The sequence below is a fragment of the Bidens hawaiensis genome, unplaced genomic scaffold (assembly GCF_021521415.1).
Source record: "Bidens hawaiensis isolate Kalapana, Puna unplaced genomic scaffold, B.hawaiensis_p1.1 tig00000097_1, whole genome shotgun sequence".
In the NCBI taxonomy this organism is placed as follows: Eukaryota; Viridiplantae; Streptophyta; class Magnoliopsida; order Asterales; family Asteraceae; genus Bidens; species Bidens hawaiensis.
Genome location: NW_027491017.1, coordinates 6,062,653 through 6,087,290, shown reverse-complemented (window position 1 = coordinate 6,087,290; position 24,638 = coordinate 6,062,653). Strand labels below are relative to the sequence as shown.

Genomic DNA, 24,638 nt, shown 5'->3' with positions numbered 1-24,638 from the left:
TAAATATTACTCATTAAGTTTATTTAATGCTTTACTCTTTAACCGTTTATCACATATTAAATTATACATCTAATCTGTTCAAAGACCTCGTTGCTCGAAGCTTAGACTCGTGGCTCACTCGATAAAAACTCGAATAAAACTAGCTAAAAGAACTTGATTTGTAACAACCTGAGCTGAATTGGCTCACTTCTGTAACCGAGCCAAACTCGTCCCAAGCTCGGCTCGGGTCATGACTCAGCTCATTTAACTTCAAAACCAAGCTCGAGTCTAACTGAGTTGTCTCGTTTAATTTCAAACTCAAACCCAACCTAGCTTGACTCGTGATCAACCATACATCTAATCATAAGACCGTCCGTACTCGTGCGTTTTGGCCCACATTTTAAAGTATACCCCCCCCCCCCCCCCCCGGTGTTTTGGCCTTTCTTTTCAACATTGTATATATAACGCGAGATTTTGGCTCAAATATCAAAAAATAGCCGTTAGTTGTTACCGTTGGAGAAAAAAAATTATTATTATTTCCTATATATTAAACTATCTCATCCTCAATCAAAACTCATCAAACTTATAAAAAATCTCTTTCAACTCTATATTTTCTCACACAAAATTCACTATATAAATGAATCCTCCATCTATATATAAAAAGATTTTCGGGCCGACCAACAAGTCGACGACGACGCGGAGGAACAGACGGTTACGAGTGTGATTATTCTCGCGACAACTTATATGAGTTCCGCTACAAGTGCGATTAGCTCTTCACCACCCCCATTTCAAAAGGAGAACGAGATTGTACCGAAGCCAACAACCGGTTGATGGCAGATTACTTCTGCGACTCGCTGAGATACAAGAACCCGAAGACCTTTAGGCGTCGTTTTTGGATGTCTAAAAATTTGTTTATGCGCATCACCAATGACTTGGAGCGTGAGCTTGATTACTTTAAGTAAAATCCGGACGGTCGAGTGACGCTAGGATTCACGGTTATTCAGAAGGTTATGTCAGGCGTACGAGTACTCGCCTACGGAAACACAGGCGACATCAACGACGAGTATTTAAAGATGGCCGATAAAACAACTCGGGACACCTTGGAGTATTTTTGTTACGGTACGTTTTGTTTTTTTTTAAAATAATTTTATCACTTGTTTACTTTATTTTATAAAAGTTGTGTAAAATATATGAATATTCAAACTATATGGACCACATTATCTGAGAGAACCCAACTGTAACGATCTACAACGTCTTTACGAGGCACATACAAGTATGCATGGTTTCCCCGGCATGATAGGGAGTGTAGATTGCATGCATTGGGAATGGGCTAATTGTCCAACTGCATGGCGAGGTCAATTCACACGAGGTGACCAAAAGGGACCAACAGTCAGCCTTCAAACGATTGCTTCATACGACCTTTAGATTTGGTCGGCATTCTTTGGTGTTCCCGGTTCAAACAATGACATAACCGTCTTAGAGCAGTTTCCTGTGATGGAGAGTTACATATCTGGGACCCTTCCCGTCGCTTCGTTTTGGGGTAACGATAACTTCTACCATCATGGGTACTATCTGGGTGATGGTATTTAATGCAATATTTATTTAATAAAATATTATTGTTATTTGATTATTCTTATTAAAAATTAAAAAAAAAACAAAAAGTGTAAAAGTGACTGGGCGTCACGTGACGCATAATGCCTAGAGGTGGAGAGTTATAACTACAAAAAACCATAACTCTGACTGGACGCCACGTGACGCATAATGTTTAGGGTGGAGAATGGTCTAAGTTAAATATACATTTTGCTCTACGATTACCTTTTGCCAGCCACGCATTTGATAACACCTATTGTGTCGGCCCACCAATCAATCAATTTCAACACCCACCCACCCACCCACCCACAACCTTGTCATCAAACTTCAAACAATTTTTAATTTCCTTTACCAAATCATTATAAACGTACCAGTCTTAATGCACAAGATACAATTCATCATAACATAACTGTTTTACCTTCCATCGTCCTGAAACATGATTTTACCGGAAAATATCAATCTGACCCCTAACAACACAATTGAACATTCCACTTTTATTACACAAAAAAATAAAAGAAAAGGAAAACTTAAAAACAAGACATGGTACAACTCTTAAAGCCAAAGGTACAAGCTAACATACTTTTGAGTTTTTGCAATAAATCAATAGAACAAAGAAAAAGACGTCTTAAAAGTTTATATAAAAATGTGATCACACATTTAAAATCCACAAAACCAATCAACAATATCATTGATTCCAATTCCATTGCCAGAATTGAGAATTAAAAAATGGGAGCTCAATGGTCTAAACAGATGGAACGCCGAAAATCGATCGCTGACGAGAAGAAAAAACTACGAGAACTCGAAGAGAGCTGCGGCTGCAGCTTTCCGGGGTCGGATCACCACCCGACAGACCGGAAAAATTGGATTTCCGGCCTCAACCCGGAAAGGGTCAGGATCAATCAAATTGTATGGCCGGGAACCCATGATTCCGCTACGAACAAAATCGGAGTCAAAATGGTTTCCCGGCCATTCGCGCAATGTCAATCATTATCCATTTACAAACAACTCGTTCTCGGGACCCGCCTTCTTGATATTCGTGTCAACGAGAATCGAAAAGTCTGCCACGGGGTTCTCGCCACGTACAGTGTTGACGTGGTGATTAATGATGTCAAAAAGTTTATTTCGGAAACCGAGTCCGAAATAATAATCCTCGAGATCCGGACCGAATTCGGGCACACTGACCCGCCCGAATTAGAGAAGTATTTGGAGGAACAAATTGGGGAATATTTAATTCATCAAGATGATCAATTGTTTAACAAAACAGTGGCTGAGATTCTACCCAAACGAATAATATGCATATGGAAGCCTCAAAAATCCAACTCGCCAAAACCTGGCGGGTCGTTATGGAGTTCGGGTTACTTGAAAGATAACTGGATCGACACGGATTTGCCCGCGACAAAATTCGAGAGTAATTTGAAGTTTTTGGGTCAGCAAGCGCCGGTGAGTTCTAGGAAGTATTTTTATCGGGTCGAGAATACGGTTACGCCCCAAGCGGATAACCCGGTTTTGTGTGTGAAACCGGTTACGAACCGGATCCATGGGTGTGGGAGGTTGTTTATTGCGCAATGTCTCGCGAAAAATATTGCGGACCGGTTACAAGTGTACTCGACCGATTTTATTGATGAGGATTTTGTTGATGCTTGTGTTGGTCTTACGTTGGCGAGGATTGAAGGGAAAGCTTGAGTTTGTTATTGTGTTAAAACGTGAATAATTTGTTTTAGTGATTTGTGTTCATTTGTTTGATTCTTGTTTGTAAAATAATATGTTTGTGTAACAAGGATGTTTGTGTAAAGTTGTTTGCTATTGATGTTGTTTTGGGATTCGCTTTCTTGTGCTTCTTGTTTTAGGAACTTTGTAACTATCTAGATTGATTTGTTTATCTTATTGTTCTTGTGTCTTTATAAATATAATTATCAATTAGTAAATTATGTTGTTGATTACTTTTAAATATAATTGATTACAATTAGGATGTTCGTTTTTAAATTAAAAGAAAAGGTTGATTTCAAATATTAAGTTTGATCAAAAGGGACGAAACTATTAATATACATACATGCACCGATATGTAACCGCTCAAACACTTACATGAACAAGCCAACACAAAATGTATGTACAAATAGAGTAAAATGGAGCCATGTATTAGCATGGTTCACTTGATCGATGTGATGGAGCTACATTCACAACATATATATGTAAACAACATGTTTTGAGTTTAAAATTTGAATTTTCATAAAACATATATGTAAACATGTAATTGTTTTTAACCTTTTTTTGTAACTCAAAACTTGCATTATTTAAATGATTTAAAAAAATTTGTGATTGATTGCTTGAATCATCCAACACTTTTCTTGACACAAAACAGAATAAACGGGTAAAAGAATATTTCAAATTTTCAATTGTAAACGCAAATAATGGGCTCGGCCCATACTTCCATTGAGGCTTACTTGATCTTATATCATGAAATATGAATGCCCATAGGCCATAGTCCATTTTCACTTTTCAGAATCTCATTCTCAGCCATGAATAAAACTGCTAAAAGTATTTTACTAAAATGAATCAGAGAATTCAGAGAGAATTTGTATAAAATATTGAATAAGATTAATCCCAAATGTTCAGTATATTAGAATATATATATATACAAGAATATAACTGTCACATATATTTATGTAGGGTATTGTATATCTGGTTCATAACACTCCCCCTCAGATATACATTATTATACACTATCAACATTATACTACTGGATAATGTTGGTTCGGTTCTTCTAAACCGATATTAACTAATAATGCAGGATTAGTTATGCTACCAGCTGCCTCGTTAAGACCTTACTAAGAAACCCAGTGGGACAAAACTTAGTTAAGGAAAAAGAGTACAACGTGTGTATTTCTCCCCCTCAATTGAACATTATCTCTAAGTCTTTAGAAATCAATCTTCTATCATTGTTGCTTGACTTGATTTTGTTGTAGTTGTCTCCAATCGAAACTATGCAATTTATATAGTCTTCATATATCATTTGGGTTCTTCATAATTTGGTCCAAACCGCATGCCTCTTGTAAGTGTTGGATCATTAACCTTCATGTGTGAAAACGTATTTGAATAATAGTCGAGCTCAGTGCAAGTCTGATGGATATCCTGCATAAACATAACACGGGACTCTGCTTTTTCTTTATGGAACAAATCCATGTTTTGAGTCCTTAAAGATATTTACATATCATTTTATATGCTTAATGATTATGCACCGTTAAAAACCTTGCTAGGAAAACCCGATGGGACAAAACCGTAGCTAAGAAGAAAAAAAACGTGCAAAGCATATTTTACATAATAAATAACATGCTTCAGGATGATGTTAAATTGGTACTTCAGGACCTATAAGATCAACTGATGCTACAAGACCAATTATGTTGCCTCATTAAAAACCTTACTAAGAAAACCTCTTAGGACAAAACTTAGTGAAGGGAAAAAGAGTGCAACGTGGTAGAATATAATCAAATTTCACTAGCATGTATATTAATAATAATGCAATATTCAATCTCGTGATATTTATAAGACATATTAAGGCATAAATTTCGTTTAACCATGGTAATTATGGACAAAGTACGTCTTCGCCCTCTTCTTGGGGACGGTAAGGATCCATATATATATATATATATATATAGCGATCAACCAATAATGAGTGTGCCTAGTAAGTAGTAAATCAGATTTTCTCGTATAAAATATGTTAACATCTTCTAGATGTGATTTGATTAATGAACAAATATGCAATTACACATATACTCGAACTGTTGGTCGAGAATTAATTTAGTTGCGTCAAGTTATCCTGTATCAAAATTTTCTCTTAAATAGTTCGACAAAATCTCTTGATGATGTAGGATATCATCATTGTAAACTGCGATTGTATGAACTTTTAAGAATGTGATTTTGATATATAGAATATTAAAGTCATTTTATTGCTTCAGGCATTTTTTATCCATTCAGGGATATTCATGTAAATGTAATGTTCAATTGTTTCGTACAGCAATACGGTGATAACATCCATAACTTTTATCTGAAGTCTTCTGAGATTGCGAGGTCGATTAAAACATCTAATAATTATCGCATCCACTACAGGGAATACGTTTCCTCATAATCAACTACTGGGATTTGGGAAAACAACCATTATATTACAAGTCGTGTCATACATCGCAAAATCTCATTATTTCTGTTCCTTTTTATTTTAAGGACACCCATTTATAACCTACTGGTTCGACGTCTATGGGTGTTCGAACAACAGGTTCGATAACAAGTTGCTTGTTATATTCAGTTCAGCCTTTTAGGCATCTTGCCACTTTTGGCAATCATCTATGTCTTTGTACTCTTATAGTTTTAGATTTGTAATTTTTCTCATCGATTACATCTGTGGCTATAGCATGTGAAAATATTTCATTATACACGTGTTTAACTTTGGTTCCATATTATACTAATTTGTGGAGATCTCATATTGATTCAATACCGATGTTTCTTCTGGAACCTTATAAATTATCTTAGTCTCTTATGAGACATTTACCTCTTCAGGGGTTTATTATTTTCTTCTAGAAATATATTAGTCTCTTCTAGGACATTTACCTTCACCTGAGTATCATATCAATAACGCCTTATATGGTTTTACATGTAACCTCTTCTAGGGTTATACCAACTGCATTATTCTGCTCATTTGATTTTCGTGAGATTTTATATTTGGAACCAATTTGTCTTCCACGTTTTCTTTGTATGATAATCTTATATGGATTACTTCAAGTTGAGCAAATGAATTTGATGTTGGTTTATGTGACTTTGTCACTCTGTTTGTGTTTATGAATGCATCTAGCAACTCATTAGTTACTCTTTACAAATGTATATGACATGTTTGACTTCAGATTTATACTGACCTCTTTCGGGATCTAAATTTAATATTTGTGATGCATTTCATATTATTTCATGTAGTACCAGGCTTTTCATTCTTAACTCCCCCCTAAGACCGGGAATACCATCATATTTAACTGACAGCTAGCATACGGAGGTGCTATAAATATTTCTTCAGTCTTTATGTAGAGCACATTTGACTCTCTTCTGGAGATTAGTTATGACGGGAAGTATTTGCTATCAGCAGTTGGATATTATTTGATTAGGGTAGCAGCATGCGTAATGGCATACCCTCACGTAGGAGATGATTATTCATATCTTATGATAAGCAATATAGCTATTAACTGTAATATCTAAATTATTCACCTATGATGTTTAACACTTATCTCGATAGATATGTGCCTTTAGGTTACATGTGAGTGCTAGGTAGCACTTCAAATTATTTAGCGCCGTAGATAATTTAGCACTCATTATGTTAAATAAATGACCTATTTTGTCATCAACGTGTATTTGAACAATAACTTATGGTTACTCATTATAATATTATAAGTTATTGATAATTAGAACTTTATAAGTATTAAGTTCTCATATAATAGTTCGTATGTTTCAAATTCTATATTAATTTTTGGATTTCACCCAATTAGTTTACTGGTAATATAAGAATCATTGAAAAATATGTGTCACCACAATAATAGTTATTCCTATCTTAATACCGTACCCACCATCTAGGTTGGTTTTAATTTAATATAGAAATTATAATAGCAAGTTATCGGTTACGGGAATTTTATTACATTACAGTATTATTATTATTATTAATTCGTAACGGTCACTCTTTAGTAACTGTCTCTACTTTTCTCGATTGCTTCTGCAGAAAAACAGCCGCTCGAAATTCCGTCTTCGGAACTATCCGGGCTCTAAAAGACCAATGACATATAATTTTCCGGTTATCGGAAAGTTTTAATTTTATGAAGTTGTTTCAATTGATTATATCACTGACGATGCTTTTTATTTCAATTTGAAGATATTAATAATTGAATGATTGAATGAATTTGAATCTTTCCTTGATTTTGATTTCAGATTGGAAACCTTTATTTTTGTGTCTCTGATTGCGTCTGTTTCTATATTTAGTTTTTGGTTCAAAATTGAACAATTTTCCAGAAATTGTTTTGATATATCTATTTGGTTCGGCAAACTAATGTAGTTATTCTAAATATATCACTAACCAAAAACAAATTTGTGTAAAGCAATGTATCATACGAATGAAATCAGAAAGTGTGTACCCGGATTGAAGAAAAGAAGATTCTCACGAAGAACGGGCGGATGAATTCGTGTAGAGATCAATTCGTGCTGATAACGTAAAATGAATCAGAGAATCCAGAGAGAATTTGTATAAAATATTGAATAAGATTAATCCCAAATATTCAGTACATTAGAATATATATACAAGAATATAACTGTCACATATATTTATGTAGGGTATTTTATATCTTATCTTTATGCAGGATACAGACTTGCACTGAGCTTGGCTATAATTCCAATACGATGATGAACCCAAAGAATATATGAAGACAATATAATTTGCATTGTTTTGACTAGAGATGACTACATCAAAATCAAGTCAAGCTGCAATGGTAGAAGATTGGCTTCTAAAGACTTAGATGATATGTTCAATTGAGGGGGAGAAATACACACACGTTGTACTCTTTTTCCTTAACTAAGTTTTATCCAACTGGATTTTCTTAGTAAGGTTTTTAACGAGGCAACATAACTAATCCTGTAGTATTAGTTAATACCGGTCTAGAAGAACCGAGCCAACATTATCCAGTAGTATAATATTGACAGTGTATAATAATGTATATCTAAGGGGGAGTGTTATAAATCAGATATACAATACTCCACATAACTGTATTTAGCGGTTACTTTATGTTTTACATGTATATATATGTACACAATGGATAGTATGAATAATAGATCATCAATAATATTATACACAAATTCTCTCTGGATTCTCTTGTTTATTTTATTATTATTATTATTATTATTATTATTATTATTATTTCATAAAAGTTACAATATGTTTTCTCCCAAGCATTCTTGTGCTAAATTTATTTTCTTGCTACTATCAGTACAAATAAAGAAAATATATAGATGCATACCATATTTATTTTATCTGATGACGTGTATGTGGGAGGTGAAAAAAAGTGCCGGTTGGTAACCGAAATCGATTTAAAAACTGGTTTGATTGAAAGTGGTTTGGACACAAATCGAAATGTGTCTTGAAATTGGTTTTTAATCACATTGGAACAACTGGTCAAACCAAAACCGGTCAAATAATGGTTTTAAGCAAGCCCAATCCAATCATTTATCCCTTAAAATCGGTTTGGACGTATAAGAATTTATTTTAACAAACCAAGCACCCGGCCCAATTAAGCCTAACAGAAGCATGGCCCAACACAAACAAACAAACAAAACTAACAGAAATTAAAATAATTAGAGAGGGGAGAATAAAGCCGATCTGCTATTGAACCATAGATGAATTAAAACCAACGCGTTAGCTACCAGAATTCTTCTATACTTTGTATTTGCCACATGATATTTTTTTTAAATGCAAGATTGTTGACATTTATTATGATGATTGAGGGGGTGTTTGGGATTCTTTATTTTGCCTCCTTATAATTTTTCATTAAGTTAATAAGTTATAACATTGTAACTTATGAAAGTTTTCCTCTCACAATATAAGCAATCCCAAACACCTTATTACTTTTCAAAAAGTTTATAAGTTATAAGTTAGTGAAAATAAGCAATCCCAAACACCCCCTGAGCATTAGAAAGAATTTCACTCTGTGATGCTTAGGATATTGAAAATAAATAGGGATTACAATGTAATAAATATAGTAGGAAATATTTCACACTGGTGATACGTAAGAGATCCGCCATTTATAGGAGTGACAATAAAATGAGTATTGGCAACCTCAGTCTTATAAATGATTAGGAAATCATGTATAACTACTGGCCCTAACCCGAGAAGTATTGAGTATACCCATTAGTTTTCTAATATTCACGCATTGGGATTTTTAAATATTTCTTAATATTTTAGTTTTAAAATAAATTAATCACCGAATATAATTAGAAATATAATAACTAAAAGTTAGTGAATTAGCGTATTATTTTAGCAGATTGGACGAGCATAATCTTACATGACTCGCCCTATACTTGCGAAAATGTTTTAAAACTAATCTCATATCTGGTTACACACTTAAACAAACGTCTCTCAATGTGTCCCAAATGTTTCAAGTTTCATATTTGTCTATCAAGTTTCAGTTCGAGTATGATCCCGACTCCTTTAAAGAAGATTGCTAAACACCAGGAATTAAAAAAGTCTTGATATATTCAATAAACATGTGTTGTGAGCTCGACCTTTCTATTTATAGTAGTTTTATGACATCTAGAAGATATGATAATGTGATCTTGGGTGTTCATTTTGATCCATTGGTGTACATGTTATGCTTGTCTAACTGTTAATGATACATGCAACTTTCAAGCACATTGATGTCATGATACATCTGTAACACCCCAATCAAAGACGGCGGAACATGCCAGGGTGCAACGTGATTGGACAAATACACAAGACACTATTAAAGTGACAGTATTTAATCAACTCATTAATTTCATTCAATCACCAAAGTAACACATATTGTTCATACAAATAACACCAAAACATAAGAAATAAATATTGTTCATTCTTCTAATAACCTAGCGGTATCAAAATAGAATGACGTCTTCAAACTCCAACTCAAGTAATAATCAAACATGTAACACGCATAAAATAACATTTGTCAACACGTATGTTGGTGAGCAAATTCATAGTTTTGAGTATATATAATATGAGCGAAATCCACAAACGTATATGAGACTATAAATAAAAGCATCAATCATGGTATATAAAACATATGTAAATGAGGATCCTTTCTAATCGGTAAGAATACCGACATACTTGGATAATGAGGCCCTATTCTACCAGCACAAGGCTAAGTAGTTAGGGGAGCGTATGATCATACTTAATGAGGCTCAACAACAACATAAAAATAAACACTCGCGCATGTAAAGCATATGAGACATATAACACACAATAGAGCAAGTATTCCAACATCATATACCCTAAAGTTTGTGGTTTGAGAAATGAGTATAATATAAATCATTTTTGTTTAAATAAGTATGCATGTTACCCCCAAAAGATAAAAGTGAAAACGGGGGATGAAATGTACTCACATTAACTAAATAACTTGAAAGATTGATTCGTGAATAATCGGAGATCGGGTTTAACGAGCAAGACCTAGATTAAATGGGTCTTAAGTTAGTAGGTAGTCTTGGAAGGGTTTAAAGTAAAATATGACAAGTAAAGTAAATAAATGAAGTTCATGTTTAAAAATATACATAGTTGGGAAATTAAAGACATGTTCTAAAAAGTAAGTTTACTCGAAACCGGGTCTTGGTATTTCATTCATTATTACTCAACCTATGTTAAATAACTTATGTGGGTTATAATGCACTAATGCAAGACCCTTGGGTGTATGAATACCAAAACAAGGTTTTAATCGAGTGTTCGGACTTGTTAATTTGGGTCTAGATAATTAACTAAACTCAAAGTTAACTTTCCGAAATGTTTTGAGATAACTCAATAAAATCAAAAGACTTAACCAAGTATATAGTTCTATTATGAAGAACCTTAACGTCCGTTAAGTGAGTATTTGGTTTCACCTGTCCAAGCTTGTTATAAGATCAAGTTGGATTCCGACACATCAAGTAAGTTGATAAAATACTTAAAATTAGTTTGAAATACATTCTTGAAGAAAAGATGAGTTTCGATGACCAAAAACACACTTGTGTGTCTTAGGCAAGTGAACTCGGTTTAGTTCGGTTTTGGTTCGGTCCTTGACTCGGAATGATACCGAGGATGGTTGCCACATATCCAAACACCATAAAACTATCAAAATGGTTTTAGAAGTTACAAGGTTCAAATCTTTCATAAACATGTTTCTTTAACTATTTTAAACAAAACTAGTAAACAAAACTATTTAAAACAAAAGCTAGTAAACAAGAATTCGGTCTTGGTTCGGTCTTGATTCGGGTCTAATCTCGGGATAAAACCGAGACTAGTGACTTCATACCCAAGACCATGAAACTCTTTAAACATGAATTAAAACTAAACTATTTTAACTATTTTAAACAAAACTAGTAAACAAAACTATTCAAAACAAAAGCTAGTAAACAAGAGTTCGGTCTTGGTTCGGTCTTGATTCGGGTCTAATCTCGGGATGAAACCGAGACTAGTGACTTCATACCCAAGACCATGAAACTCTTTGAACATGAATTAAAACTAAACTACTTACAATATTAACAAGACTAGTAAAGCATGAAAGGAAAATAGTATAATCAAGAATTACAAAGAGTTCTCTATGAAGCCTTGCCTTGTAGCATATCAGCTCCCGAAGAAGATGAAAGCCGAAGGAAACAAGGGGTGCATATTATATATATGTTGTGCCACAAGATATGAATTAATAAGTAACAAACAAGAATTAAAGAAGGTTATTGCTTGATTATTAAGGACCTTAGAGGTTAGAGATATGAACTTTGTTTGGGAGAGAAAGAAGATGAATGAGCAAAGAAAAAATGAAGAGGATGGGGTTGTTTATATAGGGAAGGAGTCAAAGATGTTTTCCTTGGTTTATATCAAAGCTTTCATGTGTTTAAAAGGGTTAACTTAGTCAAATAATACAAACAAAATAACAAAAATCCGGAAATGTGTGCAGCAGGGGCTAGGTGGCGCGCGGCCAGCTCTCCCTCTTGGGTCCGCGTGGCGCGGCGCTTCCAGGGGGGCTGGTCTTGTTTCGTCCGCGGGTTGTTTCGGGTCGTTTCGAGTCGTTTTTGGGGCGTTTTAAGCGTTTTAAAGGCCGTTTAAAAAGTGTTTTCGAAACCAACAAGTGTGAGATTATTATGAAACATAAAAGTCCATGATTTTATATTTTCTAAAGATTCGGTTTACAAACGGTTCGGGTTTTGATACAAAAACAAATACAAACATAAACCGAAAAGGACAAATGTTACAGTCTTTCCTACTTTAGAAAATTTCGTCCCGAAATTAAGAAGAATCTGTAATAAACAAGTGCGGGTACTTTTCCTTCATCTCGTCTTCTCGTTCCCAACTAAACTCAGCGCCACGCCGTGATTCCCATCGGACTTTAACTAAACGGATGCAGCTACGTTTAGTTCGTTTCTCATTGCGATCCAATATTTCCACGGGTTTTTCGATCATTTGAAAGGTTTCATCGATACGTACTTCGTCGAGAGGTATATAGAGATTACCTTCAGCTAAGCACTTTTTGAGGTTTGAAACATGAAAGGTGTGATGAACACCGGCAAGCTCTTGTGGTAAATCAAGCTTATAAGCCACTTTTCCAATCCTTTCGAGGATTTTGAATGGGCCTACAAAACGGGGAGCTAGTTTTCCTTTCTTTCAAAAACGGACTACCCCCTTCCAAGGGGATACTTTGAGAAGGACAAAGTCACCAACATTAAACTCGAGAGGTTTTCGCCGTTTGTCGGCATAGCCCTTTTGGCGACTTCTAGCAGCAAGGAGATTTTTGCGGATTTGATCGATACGATCGGTAGTGTCTTGAACCATCTCGGGACCGGTGATTTAGGCTTCACCAATCTCGTTCCAACAAATCGGGGAACGGCACTTATGACCATAAAGAGCTTGGAAAGGAGCCATCTCAATGCTAGAATGATAGCTATTATTGTATGAGAATTCAATAAGCGGGAGATGAGAATCCCAATTTCCACCAAAATCAAGAACACAAGATCGAAGCATATCCTCGAGAGTTTGGATTGTGCGTTCGGATTGGCCATCTGTTTGAGGATGGTAAGCAGTGCTAAGATCGAGGCGAGTGCCCAAAGCTTCTTGAAGCGATTTCCAAAAACGGGATGTGAAACGAGCGTCACGATCAGAAATGATGGTCAAAGGAATACCATGGAAGCATACAATCTCACGAACATAGATTTGAGCGAGTTGTTCAACGGAGTACTTCTCGTGGATCGGGATGAAGTGAACCGATTTGGTTAATCGATCAACAATGACCCAAATGCTATCGTTTTGCTTTTGAGTGGGAGGCAATTTGGTGATAAAGTCCATAGCGATGCCTTCCCATTTCCAAACGGGGATAGGAGGTTGCTCGAGTAACCCAAAATGTTTTTGATGTTCGACTTTAACCTTTAAGCAAGTAAGACATTTCAAGACATAAAGTGCTACATCCTTCTTCATACCCGGCCACCAATAAATAGATCGAAGATCGAAGTACATTTTATCCGCACCGGGATGTACGGAATATCGTGACATATGAGCTTCATCGAGAATGAAAGTACGAAGTTCATCACGATTGGGAACCCATAAACGGTTGAGGAAATAAAGCAAGCCATCAGGTTTGGTTTCAAGTTGAAGTTCGGCTCCACAAGACATTTCATAATACATATTGCCTTCATCAATGGAGGTGCATTGGGCTCGATAGATGCGGTCTTGGAGATCGGTTTGGATGATGATGCTATGAAGCAGAACGGATTTGACATTAACTTTACGACTAAGGGCATCGGCTACAACATTCACCTTACCGGGGTGGTAGCGAATTTCACAATCGTAATCACTAAGTAATTCGGCCCATCGGCGTTGTCTCATGTTGAGATCTTAATGGTCAAAGATGTGTTGTAGACTTTCGTGATCGGTGAATACAACACACTTTGTGATCGGGTCTAATCTCGAGATAAAACCGAGACTAGTGACTTCATACCCAAGACCATGAAACTCTTTAAACATGAATTAAAACTAAACTATTTTAACTATTTTAAACAAAACTAGTAAACAAAACTATTTAAAACAAAAGCTAGTAAACAAGAGTTCGGTCTTGGTTCGGTCTTGATTCGGGTCTAATCTCGGGATGAAACTGAGACTAGTGATTTCATACCCAAGACCATGAAACTCTTTGAACATGAATTAAAACTAAACTACTTACAATATTAACAAGACTAGTAAAGCATGAAAGGAAAATAGTATAATCAAGAACTACAAAGAAATCTCCATGAAGCCTTGCCTTGTAGCATATCAGCTCCCGAAGAAGATGAAAGCCAAAGGAAACAAGAGGTGCATATTATATATATGTTGTGCCACAAGATATGAATTAATAAGTAACAAACAAGAATTAAAGAAGGTTGTTGCTTGATTATTAAGGACCTTAGAGGTTAGAGATATGAACTTTGTTTGGGAGAGAAAGAAGATGAATGAGCAAAGAAAAAATGAAGAGGATGGGGTTGTTTATATAGGGAAGGAGTCAAAGATGTTTTCCTTGGTTTATATCAAAGCTTTCATGTGTTTAAAAGGGTTAACTTAGTCAAATAATACAAACAAAATAACAAAAATCCGGAAATGTGTGCAGCAGGGGCTAGGTGGCGCGCGGCCGGCTCTCCCTCTTGGGTCCGCGTGGCGCGGCGTTTCCAGGGGGCTGGTCTTGTTTCGTCCGCGGGTTGTTTCGGGTCGTTTCGAGTCGTTTTTGGGGCGTTTTAAGTGTTTTAAAGGCCGTTTAAAAAGTGTTTCGAAACCAACAAGTGTGAGATGATTATGAAACTTAAAAGTCCATGATTTTTTATTTTCGAAAGATTCGGTTTACAAACGGGTCGGGTTTTGATACAAAAACAAATACAAACATAAACCGAGAAGGACGAATGTTACAACATGTATTTCCGGCAACTTTATATTTTATTCCGATTATTGTTTCCTCTAACCTTTTTATCTTTATATTCATTGTTAACTGATTTTATTAAAATTAGTTTAGGTTGTAAATTAAAAACGGCGATAAAGCTAATATGTGGACGTATTTACGTTTTTCCGGTCAATTTTTCCGGTTATGTGTTATACTTATAACAATGATTGTTTTATATTTATTTGAAGTTTTATATTTTTCTTTCTTGTTTTTTTGTTTTACATGTTCTTCTTCTAGTTTCTAAATAAAAATCACGTTTATTATTTCGTTTTTCTGGTAAGACAAATTTAAATTATCCATTTAAGTATCTCATTAATACATTTTATTGAGTTTTACTATCCTTATTTGTTTAAATAACTAATAAGGATAGTCAAAATCAATAAATTAGATTAATGGTTTTAATACAATTTAATTAACATATTTAAATTTCTTTTAAATTCAAAATTCAAACAAAATAAAGATGGTGCAAGACACGAAATTTTAACAACCTGTGTTTAAATATAAATCAATACCAAAATTGCAATAATATTGACTTTACTATTGCCAACCGATTTCTAAAATAAAAAATCGTTGCAAAAATTGCAATTCAATGTTGACTTTTAAATTGCTTTGATTTACACATATGTTACGGTTACTATTTAATTACATCTATAACAATTTCCATGTTTATAAACTTCTAAGAATAACCTAGTGTCCTATCACTATATGACATACATAATATGTTGACATGTTGTTGGATCCACTTGGCATTTTATTTTGTTAACCTCTACCGGGTTTGATTTTCTGTAGGTTTTTCGTGTATGCACGAGATTGGCCGAGACTAAATGTGCTAGGAATTGAGGACTAAAAGGCACATTTAAATTTTTTGGCATTATATATTGTTTTCCGGCCAATTTTTTATTGTTTTGTTTGTCCAATTATAAAATTTTCCGGCCAGTTTTTTATTGTTTTGTTTATCCAGTTCTAAAATTCTATCTACTTTATGTTTTTTTTTCTGTCCAATTTTTTATTTTTTTCTTTACTAAATATTAAGAAACATAATTTTCGTCCAATTTTTAATATTTTTCCGGCCAATTTTGATTCAGTACTCTTTAATGTTTTATTTGGTTATGATCTTTAATCTTTAATTTATATTCCTGAAATATTAATTATAAAATTACTAAACTAAATATAATATTGATTTTTAAAATTAAAATACATATTAAATTATAATATTCACCTTTTCACATATAATTTATTCTAGAATTTAATAAAGATATTAATGTACATAACTGATTACATTATTAATTAACATTTTGACTATAATTTGAAATTCAAATTCAAATTTAAATTATTACTGACTATATTTAAAGGTTTGACTAAATTAACTATAATTAAGGAAATAATTAATGTTTTTATATAATATTAAATAAATTTATATAACCGTATATAATCATAAAGTTTCTAAATTTTTATTAATATTTATTGAATTATAAATTTAGTAAATTTACTAAATCATAATAGTAATTTTTAAAATTAAACAAAAAAGTATAATATTGATTTTCCAAATATAATCTATTTTAGAAGTTTCTAAAAATATTAATCTACATTAAATTTATCCGTTATTATTCCAGAATTTTATAATTTAATAATAATAATAATAATAATAATAATAATAATAATTGACATTTTTACAAATATTTGAAATTGGTTTGACTATAATAACGATAGTTAATGAAACTATTATGTTTTTTATAATTATTATTGTTATTTAATTCCTAAATTAAGCAACGTATTATTATTAAATATTAAACGATTTTGATTAACTTAAATATTGAAATATTAAATTTATTATATAATAATACATTCTAAATATACATTACAAATATATAATATATTTTAGAAGTTTCTATAAATGTTAATATTTTATTTTACACTAATTTGAAATTTAAATATATTATATTGTTTGACTATAAAAACAATAATTAAGGAGAGAGTTTAATGTTTATATATTATTCTTATTATTATTTTATTTTTAAATTAAGCAACTTATTATTGTCTTTGTTAACCTATTTTGATTAACCTTAAATATAGTAAACCATTCTAAATATACATTTTCAATATAAATTCTTTAGATATTGTTGTTAGATTTAATACAAGTAATAGATGGTCAACACCTCTTTACACTTTCTAATAACTATATTTGGAAGTTAAGATTTATTGGTTCCATATAACAACTTTAGTAATGTTTATATTACTATTTATTATACATGTTGTTTTGTGTGGTTTATATTTTATATAATCTGCTATTGTGTTGTAACAATTTTTAGGTATGTTAGGAAAAATGATTTTCTTTTGGTTGAAGTTTTCAAGATGTTGATGATGGTTTAATTACAAAGAACATTATGAGTTATTTTGTTGATGTGTAATGGTTGTTATGCTCAAATTAACTTCTTGTAATTTGAAAGTTTTAATATTAAGACAATATAAATCTATTAATTTTTGGTTGGTATAGTGATGTGTTTAGTCACAATGTAAATCTATCAAGTTTTAATAGTTAATGAAATATATGTTTGTTTAAATTGATGTCTCAGTTGATTATGTTTAGTGACATGTTATTCCACCCGCGTGTCACACGGGCTATAACCTAGTGTAATAAATATAGTAGGAAATATTTCACACTGGTGATGCGTAGGAGATCCACCATTTATTGGAATGACTATAAAATGAGTATTGACAACCTCAGTCTTATGAATGATTAGGAAATCATGTATAACTATTGGCCCTATACCCGAGAAGTATTGAGTATACCCATTAGTTTTCTATAATTCACACACTGGGATTTTTAAATATTTCTTAATATTTTAGTTTTAAAATAAATTAATCACCCAATATAATTAGAAAAATAATAACTAAAAGTTAGTGAATCAACGTATTATTTTAGAAGATTGGACGAGCATAATCTTACATGACCCGCCCTATACTTGTGAAAATGTTTTAAAACTAATCTCATATCTGGTTACACACTTAAACAAACGTCTATCAATGTGTCCCAAATGTTTCAAGTTTCATATTTGTCTATCAAGTATCAGTTCAAGTATGATCCCGACTCCTTTAAAAAAGATTGCTGAACACCAGGAATTAAGAAAGTCTTGATATTTTCAATAAACATGTGTTGTGAGCTCGACCTTTCTATTTATAGTAATTTTATGACATCTAGAAGATATAATAATGTGATTTTGGGTGTTCATTTTGATTCATTTGTGTACATGTTATGCTTGTCTAACCGTTTAATGATACATGCAACTTTCAAGCACATTGATGTCATGATATGTGTAACCCTATTTTATTAAAGATATTTAGTAGGACCTACTTAACACATTGAATATCCAGTTCTGGCCCGTACGTGGCTCGCGAGTATGACCTGGTATTGGGTTTTTCTCCAGACCTATTTCCACCTTTACCCGGTCAAAACCCGAAAGAACCCAGAAAACCCGGTCAAATACCCGAATATCTAGAAGAGGCTAGAACTAATTCCTACCTGACTCGGTTTCAACTCTTGTTAACTATACCTAAACCGGCTCTACTAATTCCGATACGTACTAATACCCGATTTATGCATGCACCTCTACCTTTGCCTCCTAGCTCAAATTAGATGGTTAGAATCTTTTATAAATTAATATTTATCAATTAGCTCGACCACAAAGCCCAAACCACCTCATTTTATTTTATTTTTACCAACCATTACACTCCCTACAAACATGTGGTTTATTTTAAACCCCTTTTTTTACCGTCCAAAAAAAGTACAACTTTAAACCCTTTTTTTAGCTACAATAAAAACCCAAACCCAAATATTATTAACCAATTTATTTATTTATTTTAAAACAAATTAAATTAAATTATTAAATAAGTAGGTTGCTTTCCTTTAAGCCTCTGCTGCATCTCCTTCTCTCTCTTCTCCGCCGCGGACCGCCGTCGCCACCTTCAATGTATGCTCATTCCTTTAAATAAATAAATACCCATTTCATAATTAATATTAAATTTGCAAATTAATTATTTAACCCTTCATTTTGTTTCTTTAGATTTCAAGATTACGACGGTTGACGGAGGCGGTCCGCCGTGAAACAAATCATCGCCAGACCCATTCAATTGGCCGACCAAATTATTAAAGAAACCGAATTCGCTTGCTCATATAAACAGGATTGTGCCGATATTAAGACCAAGACTGAAAAACTCACCGCTCTTCTCCGGCAGGCGGCGCGTGCCAGTAACGACCTCTATGAACGTCCCACGCGCCGCATCATAGATGACACCGAGCAGGTCTTGGACCGAACATTACAGCTTGTGATTAAATGTCGTGCTAATGGATTAAGCCGGCTTTATACGTTTATTCCGAAAGGAAGTGTCAAGAAACAATCAAATCAGATCGAGAATTCGGTCGGTGACGTGTCGTGGCTGCTTCGGGTCTCGACTCCCGCGAACGAGCGGGATGACGAGTATGTCGGGTTGCCGCCCATTGCCGCGAACGAGCCGATACTTTGTTTGGTGTGGGAACAAGTTGCCATCCTTTGTTGCGGGACCCTTGATGATCGGGCTGACGCGGCTGCCTCGCTCGTCTCGTTGGCCCGTGACAACGAGCGGTATGGGCGCTTGATTATCGAAGAGGGCGGGTGACCCCGCTTTTGAAATTAGCCAAGGAAGGGCCGATGGAAGGTCAATAGAGCGCAGTTCGGGCTATTGGTTTGCTCGGAGCGTGATGCGGAAAGCGTGGAGCAAATCGTTAACGCGGGCGCTTGTGCGGTGTTCTCCAAAATATTGAAAGAAGGGCATATGAAGGTTCAAATTGTGGTGGCGTGGGCCGTGTCGGAGTTAGCCGCAAACTTCCCACAGTGCAAGACCGGTTCTTGCAAACCAACACGATTCGGTTGCTTGTGTCATTTAGCATTTGAGACGATTGAAGAGCATAGTAAGTACACCATAAACAAGGTTGTTGATATGGCGAGTTCGGATAAAAGTGGTAAAGTCGGGCAAGGCGATGATGATAGGGGCCCGGGCCAGGGCCATGTTTCACGCCCGGGTGGTTTGGACACTCTGGATATCCCTCGAGCCGTGTCCGTAAAATCCCCGAGCCAAGCTCAACAACGACGAGAAAAGAGTAGAAGGCGTGCTGCATTGACCGGTCAAAGCATTAAAGGGAGGGAGTTTGAAGATCCGGCTACAAAAACTGAAATGAAGGCCATGGCGGCTCGAGCCCTGTGGCACCTATGTGCCGATAACTTTCCGATTTGTAAAACCATAACCGAGTCACGGGCACTTCTTTGTTTCACGGTACTTTTGGAAAAAGGCGAAGATGAAGTGAAGTACAACTCAGCGATGGCGCCTATGGAAATTACTGCAGTGGCTGAAAGCCATACTGAATTAAGGCGTTCAGCCTTTAAACCGACGTCCCCAACCACTCGTGGGGTTGTGGACAAGTTGCTTAAAATTATTAACAAAGGAGAGTCCGATCTCCTTATTCCAAGCATCCAATCCATTGGAAACTTAGCCCGAACCTTTCGAGTGACTGAAACCAGGATCATCCCTCCCTTGGTGAGGCTCCTTGACGAGAGGGAGAACGAGGTGTCCGCACAGGCAGCCATTGCACTGATTAAGTTTGCGTGCTCAGATAACTACCTGCATGTGAACCATTGCAATGCGATATTAGAGGCGAAAGCACCCAAGTACTTGATTCAACTAACTTATTTCGGAGAACAAATGGCTCAAATACCGGCCTTGATCCTCCTTTGCTATATTGCGTTACACGTGCCCGATAGTGAAACATTAGCTCAAGAAGATGTGCATATTGTGCTTCAATGGGCTTTGAAACAAGGACATTTGATGCAAGATTCACAGCTAGAAACACTTGTTTTGGAAGCCAAACAGAGATTGGAGATCTATCAATCTCGAGCTTAACGTTTGATTAATATATTCGGTTTCGGCTTTCTTTATAATTTGTTCTTATTTCAGCGTACATGTAGTTAGGTATCGTTACATAATCTTTTATCTATTGTTTTATTTGGTCACGGTACATACATATTGTGCATTCCGGTTAACTAAACTTATCAATATCAACACACAAACACAATACTTTCACATGACAATTAGTTATTAGCATAATCTAATTAAAAATAGAACGTAAACCATTACTTGCATGTTCTTAGAGCATTGTAAAATAAGAATGTTACATAAAGATATCATCCTAGGTTGAACCACCAACTACATATATTATTGATAAATTACATACCAAACCGGCCATTCATACTGACTGGGCAGACCGACCAAAATAGGGTCAATATTTTAGAAATTTCATAATTTTGTTTTCTCTAAACTTGACTATCCATATCTGTTTCTTCTAAACCTCACTATCCATATTTATCGTGAGAAATGTCATAAAAATAAATGCTACAAAACAATTACTTCGCATGAAATAAAGTTGTGTTCTTTGTAAACAGTATTTGTTGCAACTTCAATAAAGTTTCATCTTGTGGGAGGGATGGTTTGTGGGCCCTCCGTCGTGCCATCGGAACCAGCCTTGCGGGTGGACGGTGATTGTGTGCTGGAATGTATTAAAACCTTCCCGAAAGGTACATCTTGTGGGAGAGATGGTTTGCGGGCCCAACATATTTTAGATGCTTTCTGTGGCCAGGGGTCTCCAACCGCCTCTGGGCTCTTAAAGGCCATCACTGATGTTGTCAACTTGTGGCTTGGGAGGCTTTGTGCTAAAATTCTAGCGGAGTTCATTGCTTCGGTCCGTTGACCCCCCTGTTGAAGCCTGACAATGGAATTAGAACCATCACAGTGAGGGCCATTTGGGGAAGATTGGTGTCGAAAGTCGCTATGCGTAAAATAGGGAAAAAGGTGGCTGCTTATCTAGTGGATTTCCAATTCGGGGTTGGGATCCCTAATGGGGCAGAAGCGGTATTGCATAGTGCTAACAAATTTTTGAGCGCGTTTCATTCCGACGAGTCCCTGGCTATGCTCACTGTTGATTTTTCTAACGCCTTTAACGAGGTGGATCGGATGGCCCTTCTCAGTGAAGTTAGCTGCATATGTCCATCCATCTTCCCATGGGTCCAGTTTTTATATGCCCGTCCCGCCCGTTTATATGTGGGGGATACTCATATTGGGGCTTTTAGTGGGGTGCAGCAAGGGGACCCCCTTGGTCCTCTTCTTTTTGCGTTGGTCCTTCATCCGCTCATCCTTAGGGTGTAGGGGACATGTTCCTTACCCTTTCATGTTTGGTATTTAGACGATGACACTATCATTGGTAAGGCTGAGGAGGTTGCTAGAGCGTTGGGCATTATTCGCTCAGAGGGGGCGCCTCTAGGGCTTAAGCTTAATATTGTTGTGTGTGGAGGACAACATTTTGGGGACCTCCAGTGGAGGTTGGCTTCCTTCCTTTTGCATTGCGGAGGCTTAGGACTTTTCTCGGCTGAGGATGTCTCCGCATATGCCTTTGTGGCTTCCAGGGTCCAGTCGTGGAAATTGCAGGACCACATCCTGCGAAACGCTAGTGTTATGGGGGTAGATCCTGACTGCTCGTTTGCACTTGGTAATATTGGAACAACTCTCCCGGACCTTGATCTAGGCGGTTTTACTGATAAGGAGACCATCCCCAAGAAACCTCAACAAACCTTGACGAGTGCTCTTTATGGTAAACACGTACATGATTTGGAGGAGCGGTTCGATAAGACCCCGAGACAAAAGACAGTTTTAGCTTGTCTCAAAGGGGCTCATGCCGAGGATGTTTTAACTGTTGTGCCAATTGAAGGTATTGGGCAACGGATGTCGGCAGTTGAATACAGAGCCATCCTTAAATATCGGCTTATGATTCCTCTTTTCCCTCCAGATGAATCATGCCCGATTTGTAAAAAAGATTGTTTGGATAGATTTGGTGAGCATGCCCTCCACTGTAAGGGATTTCCGGGATTCAAGTATCGTCATGATTGGGTTAGAGATGTCTTATGGGATGTGCTTAGGCGTACCGGGATCTCAGCCAAGAAAGAGGCACTTGTTAACTTTTTGACTGATCCGCGAGAGGAAAGATCTACCCTGCGTCCTGCGGACGTTCTTGTGTTTGGCTGGGCAGGGGGTAAGCATGCGCGTGTTAACCTCACTGGGGTGTCCCCTTTGGTGGGGCTAAGAGACAGTGGCTTCGTACCGGGACAGACGGTTTTGAGAGCGGAATCTAGGAAGGTTGCTAAGCATGAGGCAGCGTGTTTGGAGAATCAGCACGTGTTAATTCCATTTGCCTTCGATACATTTGGATCCCTAGCTCCCGAGGCGGTTCTCTTCTTGGAGCGGGTGCAGAAGGTGGTCCACAGTGACTCGCAGAACCCGAGGAACCAAGAATTTATATTTAGTAGAATAGGCTTTGCGATTCAAAAGGGGATAGCGGCGCAACTTGTTGCTCGCTTACCAATTATCCAGATGTAGCTCGGTTTGTGTTATATATAATAACTTTTTGTTTAAAAAAAAACACCTAACACTAAAAAAAAATGTTTTTGATGCGTATATATTTTACTAAATCAACTGTTTCATTGTTTTTGTTTTTTTTTTGTTTTGCATTTGGAATTTTATAAAAGTTATGATACATTTATAAAAAATATCTGGGTAGACAGAGGAGAAGGTTGATCATCGATTAAATTTATAAGAATCTTATTCTTATAATAAAGCTAGAAAACATGTAGTGATAGATTCTGTGAACTAATCCTCCTGTTTCTTTGGCTTATGTTATTACATATAATACTAAAATCCCCATCCCCAATTTATGCATGGACCACGAATACTTGTTTTTTTAATGGAAAAACTAGAACTATATTTGCATGTTTTCAACATTTTTAAGTGCTCAAAGGCTATGCTCAACAAAAAGTGTTTTTGTAACCGTTATTGTTCCCTTCTTTATTTTAAGCTGATTATTATGTCACTATAAAAGGTAGACGGGTTGCCTTTGCTACATCATAACATTTTAAGAATAGAGAAATGACACAAGTTGTGTTTAATTTCCTTCAATCTGCACGGGAAGTAGAACATCTGGATCCTCATTATCCACCTATAATAGGTTGAGCTAGATCCTGACAAATTCCAATCGCATGCCACAGGCTCACCGGAGAAAGAGAAGTCTTCCATGCTAGATTCCAAAGAGACAAACAAGTTCGTGTGCCAATATTGTTTCAAAGGGTTTGTAAACTCTCAAGCATTAGGTGGACATCAAAACGCGCATAAAACTGAACGGATGAAGAATAAAAGGTTGTTGTTACAAGCTAGAAAAGCCACCATCGAGTATTATCTCCAATCCTACGGCCAGTTTGTTAATAATCATGGTATTAACAATATAAGTTTTCATGGTCATTGTGCTGGGTACGAATT

The 24,638-nt window shown here is 35.6% G+C and overlaps 1 protein-coding gene and 1 pseudogene across 1 annotated transcript; both read left to right on the top strand.

Moving 5' to 3' along the window:
• The first annotated feature begins 2,203 nt into the window (after nt 1-2,203).
• Nucleotides 2,204-3,337, top strand: LOC143571822 (uncharacterized). The gene has a single exon (XM_077057172.1). It carries the CDS (start codon nt 2,296-2,298, stop codon nt 3,250-3,252), a length of 957 nt encoding a protein of 318 aa, XP_076913287.1. The 5' UTR covers nt 2,204-2,295; the 3' UTR covers nt 3,253-3,337.
• A 15,063-nt stretch (nt 3,338-18,400) lies between these two features.
• Nucleotides 18,401-21,182, top strand: LOC143557781 (uncharacterized; annotated as a pseudogene).
• Nucleotides 21,183-24,638: the final 3,456 nt, after the last annotated feature.